This window comes from Lolium perenne, chromosome 3, assembly GCF_019359855.2.
Source record: "Lolium perenne isolate Kyuss_39 chromosome 3, Kyuss_2.0, whole genome shotgun sequence".
NCBI classification, from domain to species: Eukaryota; Viridiplantae; Streptophyta; class Magnoliopsida; order Poales; family Poaceae; genus Lolium; species Lolium perenne.
The window spans coordinates 131,472,728-131,484,024 of record NC_067246.2 but is presented as its reverse complement, the minus strand read 5'-3'; the positions used below and the strand labels follow the sequence as shown (position 1 = coordinate 131,484,024).

At 47.2% G+C, this 11,297-nt stretch overlaps 1 protein-coding gene across 1 annotated transcript; it reads left to right on the top strand.

The window, feature by feature from the left end:
* Nucleotides 1-3,132: 3,132 nt before the first annotated feature.
* On the top strand, nt 3,133-4,243 carry LOC127338406 (protein MIZU-KUSSEI 1). Its single transcript, XM_051364521.2, has one exon. The coding sequence runs from the start codon at nt 3,236-3,238 to the stop codon at nt 4,064-4,066; it is 831 nt and encodes a 276-aa protein (XP_051220481.1). The 5' UTR covers nt 3,133-3,235; the 3' UTR covers nt 4,067-4,243.
* The last annotated feature ends 7,054 nt before the right edge of the window (nt 4,244-11,297 follow it).

Here is an 11,297-nt window from a genome sequence, read left to right as displayed (position 1 = left end):
AAAAAGCTTCTAGCTGCAACACTGTTTTTTAACCTATTGATAGACATGTAGTTTGTTGCCATCAGCGGCGAACAAAATTAGTTCAGGCCTAGGATGGCTGGCAAACGAAATTCTATGAACCCTAGCTCGCGTCGGAGTGTCGCGTGATGTGAGTCTCCACTTTTTTTTTCTTGTCTGAAAGAAGGGGGCGTGATCAAACCGTTTTTCTCCACGTGTCGGTGGCATATATGGGGATAAACTATAGAAACTTCCATGGCAATTTCAGTGACGGCCAAAATTTTGGAAAGAAATTAACAATCCTCCCTTCAATATTAATTAGGCAGGTATAGAATACATGGATAAAAGTTCAATCGCATGGAGGATATTTCCATAGAAAATATCTAAAAAGGAAACTTCTATAACGTAATCTTATGTTTGTATACAGCTAGAAATACAATGTTGCGATAATTTTACTTTTTATTTTGAGAAAATAACTACTCTCTGTTGATTTCTTATAGTATACTAGTAAAAATGCCCGTGCGTTGCACTGGGACAACAAAACACATAAATACTCCGATCCATCATCTGGCCTTGATTAACATGTCTCTTTTGTGGCACAATCGATGAAGGTTGCCACTGTTTCTCGTGTTCATGACAAACATGATAAATTCTAATATAACAGTGCGAGCTCCACATAACCAACTTTTAATACAATAAACTTGTAATTATGGTGGATGCCATCGCCATGTAAATTTAAGCCGTTGCGTGGTTCGTCCCCATATTTTAGTTATACGGACTTTTCATGATGGTGGGTAGCACCTGTGTCTGATCTACATCTGGTGTCTGAATGCGAGCAAATAAACATCGAGATATCGCAAAAATTTACCGAAAAGAGTGAGGAAAACATTGTTTTCACGTGGTAACAATAAAGACCTGGTGCGCAACAAACATCACCAACACGTCTACCACATATTACTGAGTAGATGCATACTTCAATTGAAACCTGAAACCAAAACTTCTTATGCCGAAACTGAATAGATGTTGCAGTACAGTGCGTACTTGTATGTGCTCATTTACGAACATATGCAATGATGATGCATGTGCTACCACAAATCTAATTTTCTTGTATATTATTCAACAACGTGATGTGATCAGAACCTGGAAGAGTATGTTTAAGATAAACTCAAACTGATGTTTTTCTTAGGAGTGAATCTGGTACACGCCTTTTAGGTTTCTAGTGAATCTGATACTAACTTGATACTGAAATCAAATATAACGTTGCCATTGCAGTAACCAAAAAAATACATGAACATGCATTATGTATATATCAGGGACTGATACATAAAGGAATTTTCAAGAAACTCCGATATATCAAGGAATTTTGCAGAGCAACACTAACAGAACCTATAGCGAATTCATTGCAATCGGAATACATGAACATGCATTATATATATATCAAGGACTGATACATAAAGGAATTTTCAAGAAACTCCGATATATCAAGGAATTTTGGAGAGCAACACTAACAGAACCTATAGCGAATTCATTGCTATCGGAATCTTTCTTTTTCTACAGACTGATTAGGGAATTGGAAGACGAAAAAGAAGCACTCATACCTCTTACCTTGAGTGGAGCACAAGGACCAAGTTTCGGCGAAGTCGCCAAACGATGGCAAAGTCTAGGACAGGCTTTGGTCGAGGGACGCCGGAACTTGCGATTGAAAAAAACAGCACCCATCTGACGGATCCATCAGCTAGCAGTACGGCATCTGAAGCTGCTCGCTCAGCTGGCAGAAAATAGGTATGCGTCGCTTGGAGACCGGTCCCACGCACCGGTAGAAGGTTTAGGCTCCGGCTGGCTCAGCTGATGCTTGCAGCTGTACTGGAGAGGGAACACGCCGAGGCCCGAGGCACTCGTCGTGCTTCAGATCGACATCGTTTCTCCCAGCTATCTTGCGTCAATTAGGCGTGTGTTGTCTGGAAGCTAAAGTAGATTCAGCTCTCAATCTCTCTCACCTGTAAACTCGTGCTGTGCCTCTCGAACAAACAGTAGTGCAGTACTATCTTCTCTTAATCCTCTGATATAATCTCTTCCAATATCCTCAAATGTAAGTATGCAACAGCCTATATCCCCTTTGGATCAATCTCATGAACGGGGCACATCAAGAAACAACGGTGGAGCCAACATGTCGAACAAATCACAGTGGCTTCTTCGCTCCTTATTAGATCGTTTCCAGGCGCGGAAGATGCGCCTACCACACGTGCTTGCAGGAAGCGAAGATGATGCAAACGACCGCCGCGGGAGTCAGAGAAAACGGTGTTGATTCGTTCGGCGGCGCGGACATTTTCGCCGAGATGGCGGAGGTGGTTCACGGCTCTTCGAGGACGGCCGGGACAGCGACGGCTTGGAATTTTGTCTGGTAGGGATAGGAAGAACCGGTGGAGTTATCCTATTCCCTGACATTGAGCTCCATCAGGATCTCGGCGTTCTCCCTCTATGGGCGCAGCCTCGTAGCCATGGCCTCGCTAGCCGCACGAAGGCTCGATCTCCTCGGTTTAGGCGTCGGTGGAACGTGGTGGTGCAGTCGAACCCTAGCCTCTCACGCTCGGGCAAATAGAGTGGAGGAGGTCGTAGGCGACTGTGGCGAGGCGCGAGAGGAGGATTGCTTTATCGAAGAGATCGGAAAGCTGATGGATTCCGTTTTAAATACTCAGAGGGCAATCAGGACGTGGACCGCAACCAAGACGCGATACACGAAGGAAGGGGTTCTCCGCTCGGCCTCCCGATGTTATTGCGTCGCCACGCGTGGTTCGTTTCTCTTCTGGTGTTGGAAGCTGGACGCAGCTATACGAATCGAACGAAACAAAAATTAGCTAGATCGGACGGACGGACCAAATAATGGTACGGACCAAACGGACCAAACCGCGGAAACGCTTTCCCCTTTATTATTAGGTATAGAATTAATTATATTTCCATGGTTCCACTTTCGACAGTCTTCAGTATTTTGGGTTCAAGCCTAAGCAAAACTGACATTTGCAGGTAGGCAGGTAGGCTGAGGTAGTGCCCTCCTGTTTTCATGCAGGGCCTGTAGTTGGCGCCGAACAAAACAAGCCCAGCGCTTGCGTGCTCGCTATTCAAGGCGTCCCTCCCCAACCGCACGTCGTTTTTCCTCCCAGCATGCCCACCATCGCCTCTAGTCCACCATCCCCTTTCCCCGCCGGAGCGCCGCGCTGCCCAAGGCAGCGCCGACCGCCACATGACACAGCCTCCCCGGCGACCCACAGCGACCGCCGAGAACGTCTTCCTCGGCGCTACGTCCAAACCCAGCCCGCGGCCCGACACGGCCACCGACATCCCCACCTTCCTGCACCCGCCTCCCCCGCCGCCGCCGCAGAAGAACCAGAACGGGTCGTCCAAGCACCGGTCGCGCCCCGCCCGCCTCATGCGGTCGGTGCGCGCCGCGTTCCGCTCGTTCCCGATCCTCCCGGCGCCGTCCTGCCGCGGGATTCCCTCGCTGCCCCACCTCCCGAGCCTCAACGGCGCCGTCAGGTTCCACGGCTCCACGCGCACCACGGGGACGCTGTACGGACGCCGCCGATCGCGCATCACCATCGCCTTCCACGACAGCCCGGGCAGCCCGCCGGTGCTGCTGCTGGAGATGTGCGTGCCCACGGCAAAGTTCATCCAGGACGTCAGCGCGGCCGGCATGGTGCGAGTCACGCTCGAGTGCGACAAGAAGCAGCAGCAGCAGCAGTACCAGAACGCGGGTGAGGCGGCGCTGCCGCTGCGGCGTCTGCTGGACGAGCCGACCTGGGCGGCAGAGGTAAACGGCGAGAGCGTCGGGTACGCGTCGCGCAGGGAACCGACGGAGGAGGACGAGCGGGTGATGCGGCTGCTGCATGCCACGTCCATGGGTGCCGGCGTGCTGCCGGACGACATGGCCGACCCGGCCAACGGCGAGCTCACATACATGCGCGCGCACTTCGACCGTGTCGTGGGATCCAAGGACTCTGAGACGTACTACATGCACAACCTGGAGGGCACCGCCACTGGGCCGGAGCTCACCATCTTCTTTGTTAGGAATTGATTAGTTAATCTTGTTCTCCCATCCTGTTGTGTGCTTTTGTTTCTCCCCTGCCTTTTCTGTTCATTTTAAGGATGTGTGCATAGATTGTACTCCGTATTATTGGATTAGCCTAGCTAGATTATTTTAAATGATAAGAACTGTTAAAATTAATTTAAAATTGCTAGAAATTTGTCGCTATATTTCATAATCAGCCAATCTTCGCAGCCTATGATTTGCTGCAGGATCGTCGTCACCTCGTGCATCCTGTGTGTGTGTGTCTCTCTCTCTCCTCTTCCACGTCGTGTATCTTTCACGTTCTGATCATCTTGCACGATGATCCGTGCCGCGGATGGTAATCGATGAAGTTAACCACTCCATTAATCCATTATGATCTCCTTTCTTCCAAATTATACATTTCCTTGCATTGCCTCCCAATCCTTGGTTGTGGTGCTACAACAACCCTAGCCCTTTCCGCGATAGATGTCTTTTTCATGGGCCTAATTGTGTAGGTCACCCGATGATGGATCATGGATGAGTTACGAGTATACCACCCTACTCGGCGCTAGCGGTCTTTTTTTTTTCTCCCCGCTATATATGGCGTCTTCTCGATCATAAGAGTTAACATGTATTTGCTTCATGCTTAACACTTATCTATACTTATAATAAAATAAACCTTATTACTCCTTAGGGTGGTGGCTACTCTAACGGATACATGGCATCAAGTTGAAAATTAGTCCAACCATGTTGAATGGACACCTACCACATATGTGGTCTTGTGTAAAGTATCCCAAGAACATATAGAAGGCCTAGGAATGAAAAAACTCAATGTTTGTGCAAAGGAAAGGAATGTGTTACTTTTCAACTTAGGTCAACCTGAGTTCAGATTGGCTATCATAATAAGACATGGAAGAGGAAATGTTAAAAGATAGCACAACCTGAGAAATTGAGTGACCGGATGGGAAGAAGAGAAGTGCATGAGAATTGCACAAACCATATTAAGGCACCAGTTATGCCTAAATGTTGTCGAAATGAGTTCTTTTATGCCGAATAGTTGCTGAAATTATTCCTTTTATGCGTAAGTATTGTTGAAATGTGTTCTTTTATGCCTCAATGATGTTGAGGTTCATTTCATGCATAATGCTTGTTGAAATGAGTCATTTTATGCCAAAATGTTGTTGAACGAGTTTGTGTATGCCTCAATGTTAGTACAATGTGGTTTTATGGCTAATTAGCTCAAATGAGTCATTTGCGCCTAATTATTGAAATGGGTTCTTTTATATCTTAAAGTTCCTAAAATGTGTTTTTATGCTCAATAATAGTTGAAACTATTTATTTAATGTTTTTAGTTAACATAAAGACGACAACCATATATGCAAGAAGTTTATTGGGCATTACAGTTCATGGCACTAGTGTAATATCCCAGGTATTGGGGTTACAAAAATAGAGGGAACAGATGTGTGCATTGCATTCATGCATAGAAAATCTGGGGAATTTTCGCGCTTTCAAGTAAAACAGTCACAATAACTGAAGTTTCACTTGACCTTGGTGGAATTGAAGTAGCTCATCAAGTCAAGCGCTATAAACCTCAATGTGACTTTGATAAAACTTTGTTTTGGGTAGAGATGATTTGATCTAAGGGGTTAGATCAAATGGAACTAATAATCAACACAACAACACTTTACTCAATGATCAATTTCTTGATCTTATAAAAGATCATAACATGGAATTCCTTGCCATAACATATGAACATCCATTTAATTGGAATTAAGTAACAGTAAAATGGAGAAACCATTTTTGACTAATCTTTTCCATGTCTTAAACTAATCCTTGATCCTACCATGAAATATAATTCTTCTCTATTCCAAATTATATTACATCAAACCTATAGAGGAGAGAGTTCTAAATTACTAGAGAAGCAATGGAAAACCTTAAGCTAAAACCTTGGATATACATTCATGTAATCAAATCATCATCTTTCAGAGAAACCCTAGGATGTTATTCAAGACAATCCCTAGAGAGAGAAACCATTTATGTTAAACATAGATATTGATGATCACATCAATCTCTATGGAGCCTAACCTCAGGTTAGTATTAAAGACCTTCCCAAATGAGAGAGACCATTCTTACCAATTCTAGATTTACCTAATTAAGAACCAAGAACAAATCTTGAACTTAAGTATTAGGAGTTAAACCATTTCATCTGGGAGTGGTGAGATAGCTAATACCTAATGGAGTAAGATCATATCCATGAATTTATGAAGTAAAGTAGTAACTAATCCAACTAAGCATCTAGGTGGAGACTTAAACCTTTACTATCTAATGAGATCTTGGGAAAACACCATAAACCCTAGAACAACTATTCATATGAGAGAGAGCTCAAGTTATGGTGTTACACTCAAGTTAGTGAGACAACAATTGGATTTGAGGGAAAGAACTATCCATATACCCAGATGATTATATCATCATTCCCTGGAAAGAACCCTAAGTAATATCTCAGGCATTCTCCTGGGATATAAACTAATGAGGCAACCCTAGTAGTCCCATTCAAGAAGATAAATCAGAAGTACTATACCTTAGTTGATCAAGACAATGCTTGATCATGGAAGTGAGAAACCTATTTAATGAGAGATACATTAGTAAGCCAAACCTTGATCATTATAAATTGAGTGATGATCATAAACCCTAAGAACTTGAGGTAGAGATATTAAGAACAAGCTGATCATGCCTAATCCATGATCATGCTCTTGAGGTATGATAGGATAAGTTAAATCTTAATAAGGCAAGTAGATATAATTCACCACATGAAATCATAGGGAGGTAACTAGTAAGCAACCCTAGGCTTATATCCCAACCTTTACTTGTGAACCATTTTGTGATCATAAGTAGAATCCTACCATATCTATATTTCATAAATTAAAGAACCTAAGTAAACCTTAGAGTAAAACTCCATACTTTATATGGTGAGAAACCATTAATCCATATGACCGAAGTTAACTATAAAAATAACTATGATAACTTTAGATACTTTAGCAATTGATTAAAGACATAATAGAAATCTATTGGTAGAAGATAAAACCAATTCTCAAGTCCCTAGTAATTAAAGGAGAACATAAGCAATTAAGCAAGTAACCATATTACCTTGGTTAGGGGAGACTAAACCCTACCAAATACAATATGGTGCCATCTCATTCCTACAACCTAGAATTATATCTCAACCCTAGTTTGTGTATCATTTGGGTGATCACAACTAAAACCTAAGCCATATTTGAGATTCAAACCATGTGACATTAGGAGAATATAGTTAGAACCCTAATTGTTCATTAATTAAACCCTATGCTTCAACTATTGAACATAAGAGGCACCTAGTGCTAAATCCTTTAAATAAAACCCAAAAGTGGTGGTCAACCACTCATCATTATAACCAAGATCAAACCATGATAAGAGTAGTATCCACTCTAGGTATTTCAAGGTGTTAGTGCTAAACCTAAGAAGGGAGTTACAATAGAACTTACAAGACCTTAAATATTAATGAGAAATCTTATCAACCCTAACAAAATACTCTTAGAGCCAAGAGAAGGATAAATTGAATTATCATCATTAAGAACCTTACTTAAAAAGTTAACCATATCCAAATGCAAGTGTACAAACAATATGTTTAAACACATAATAAAGATCCACTCATAATTCTACCATGAATAAGAAGGCAAGTTAGGATTAATCCTATAGGAAAAAGGGAATTAAAGTGAGTGCCTAAAATCATATGTAATTAAAAATTTGGAATAAAGCTCACATATGTGAAATGTTTAATCAAAACAATTGAGTATTACAATAATCCTTTTATTAGTCTTCATAAAAGACCAATTGTTAAACACCTGCAAAGTAGAAAATAGTTAACACATGAATTCAAAACTAGAAATACAAAACTGAAACTGAATAAAAGATAGGAAGAGAAAATGGGCTCACCTGACTTACCTAGTCGGCCACCGAGCCAGTAGTAGCCCACCTCGGCAGCCCAACAACAGCCTGCAGTGTAGCCCAGCCCAGCCCAACATACCCCTCCAAAGAAATATCCACGCCAGGAGCTCATCCTCATCTTCTTCCTCGCGTGGTGGACAGCACGACGCCGTGCCTCCTTGTTGTGGGTATACTTCATGGGTGTACCATCGACAGTGCCTAGATCCGGCAAGCCCGGGTGGCCCACAGACGGTGATGAGGCATGTGGCCCATCGGGCGGCCTAGTTGCTGTTGATCATGAAGGAAGAAGTCCAGCCTAGGATCAGCAGGCCGGATCCGCACCGACCTAGGAGTGACCCGGATCCAGGGAGGCCCATGAGGAACCCGGATCCAGTACGACATGTATGGAAGGCGGATCCGTGACGTGCACGGCAAGATATTGTACCGTAGCTAGGCTATCTGTAATCCGGCTAGGACTCTCCGTGTAAACCCTAGATCCGTGCGCCTTTATAAGCCGGATCCCGGGAGCCCTAGAGGCACAACCACAACTCATTGTAACAACGCGAAAGCGCCCAGATAATTCCAGACAAGCAGCAGTAGGCCCTGTCATCGTGCAGGTGTTCCGAAGCTGGGTAACTCGCGTACCACCGTCCCGAGAGCACTCCGCCCTATGGCCCCTACTTCTTCTCCCCCTCGTGAGGATCCCTCCTCCGGGGTACCGTCGATTAGGCAACGACAGTTGGCGCCCACCGTGGGGCTGTGGCGTACGGAGGCCGGAACCGGGAGGGTTCCGCCATGGGAAGCTACGACGACACCATCGCTGTGGGGCGCGTCCTTTACGCCGGGAATCTGCCGATCGTCCCTCCGGATGAGTGCTGGATTCCGGCTAGGACAAACCCCGTCAAGCTCTCCATCGTCCCAATTGGCGGCATTCACATCTTCATCGGGGAAACCGTCGATTCCGACGGAAACCCACGGTAAAGTAACGAGACGCGACCGCCGCATGAGCTGGACGCTGTCGCGAAGGTCCGATCTGAGATGCGGGAGCTTCCCAAGGAAGATTCCGCCTTGGATCTGGAAATTTCAAAGCCCACCCAATCCGCCCCTGAGCGGGAAACAAAGGTGGAAGACCAATGCAGATCCGCTGGGTCTCCCAGTGTTAGAAAAGCAGAGGTGCCACTTCGTACACTTCTTGGCCCACACCGCCGGAACCGCCCCTCAAGCGATCGGAGCTGGTCTGAGCAGGTAGAGGCACGGAGCACAACGCGGATCCGGATCAGGCTCAGCTTGTCGGAGAAAGCGAAGCTCCGGTTGAAGAGTCGATCTTGGGCAATCGAGCCCAATTACCGGCGACACCCCGTCCACGGAATCTGATGACTTCGTTCGCAAGATAAGGGAGTACGGATATGGCGATCAGCCTGAAGTCGACTCCGCCCAGCCCAAGCAGGTTCTCGCAACGGTAGCAGCGCTGGGGCAAACTGGATCTGGAGACCAAGTCAGCCAATCTGACCCCCAACCATCCCATCAAGGATCTCCAATGTCTCGGGTGCGACCCCAAAGGGATTCTCCCTCGGAGGAAATCTTGTCGGCGAAGAGGTGGCCGCGCGAGCAGTTCTTAACACACCTATAACCCCGGGCGACGCCGCAGATCCGGAGGCCCTAGAGACCGCCAGAAAGGAAATGCTGGCCACAGCCAAGAGGCTCGCCGACACCGAAGCTGCGTTAAGGATAGGAAGGGCAGATCATGCGGCCTGGACGGAAAACTTCGAGAGACAGGACCGCGAGATTGCTGCCACACTCGAGCAAGTCAAGAGCATGAGGGCTGAGTGGGAGGTAAAGATGACCTATGCGCAGGCGGAGGCCGATCGAATTGTTAGAGAAGCAATTCCGCCTCGCAGAATACCCTTCAACACGCCCGCAGATCACCAGCCGCTGGAAACTCCCAAGGACAACATACAGAAAGCAGCGGAATTGCTGAAGAAGAAGGACGAAGAAGTTGACATCAACTATCTCCGCACACTTGTCGCTTCAGCAATGCAGCAGCAGAGCAAGGCAGATACTTCGCGCAGGTTGGAATCCAATCCGGATAACTGTGTATCTACCGCGCAGAAGGACGATGAATCGCACACCGGATCGTCGGAGCGCCGAAGAAGGGCCAGGGAGCATCCAAATCCGATCCCCGTTCCGTCACAGACGCCTCCGTCGGATCCAAGGAAGGGAAAGGACGCGAGGTACTCCGGAAGAGACAAATACCGCAACCCCTCACCTCCACCCAACGGTTACCCGCGACCCCCTCGCCGCCGTAGTCTAGCCGGAAACACCAGGCCCGTAGGGCATGGTGCGCTTGTTATCCGCGACAACGTGCTGCCAAGAAACAGAAACAGGGAGCGCTCGCCGGAACCTCGCCGGAATCAGAACAATATTCATGAGCCCGAGCCCAGGAGGAGTCGGAATGAAGACCGCGGTCCAGAGCCTCGCCGGAACCGCGATCCAGAACCTCGTAGGAGCCGAGACCCAGAGCCTCGTCGGAGCCGTGACCCGGAGCCTCGCCGGAACAACCAGGGCAGCCAGCGCCAAGGCGAAGGCAGCCACAGGAGCCGGAGTCAGCACCAGGAAGGCCGAGGAGATTCAGACGGCGGAAGCAAGAAGTCAGACCGCCCACCTCGCAGGTCTCCCTCCCCACCACCTAGCGGTGGCGGCGGAGGTGGAGGCGGAGGCAATGGCCGGAGATCTCGCTCTCGCTCTAAGTCTCCTCGCCACGGCTCGCGCGACGCGCGGGACCGCCTTAACGAGTACAGAACCGACTACATTGGCCCGAAGTGCTTTGGCAGGATGATTCGAGAGGAACCAAAGCCAAGGATGAACCTCAAGCTACCCGGAAATCTGAAGCACTATGATGGCACCGAAAGGCCGGATACCTGGATCGAGGATTACTACAATGCTGTAACCTTCGCCGGAGGAACCCCTAACATCGCCTGCCGCATGCTCCGATTGTACCTTGTAGGTCCAGCCGGATCTGGCTCGATGACCTCGAGAAGAACTCCATCTTTTGCTGGTTCGACACGAAGAATGCTTTTGAGAAACACTTCAGGCACCTACAAGAGACCTGCCACAACAAGCGACCTACGGGCTTGCATCCGAGAAGAAGGGCGAAACATCGAGAAACTTCCTCACCCGATGGTTGGCATGCAGAAACGAGTGCGAGAACGTTGACAACCGCACAGCAATGCACGCCTTCATTGGGGGCTTGCAGCGAGGAGGATTGCTGCGACACAAGCTAACCTGCATGGTCAATGCA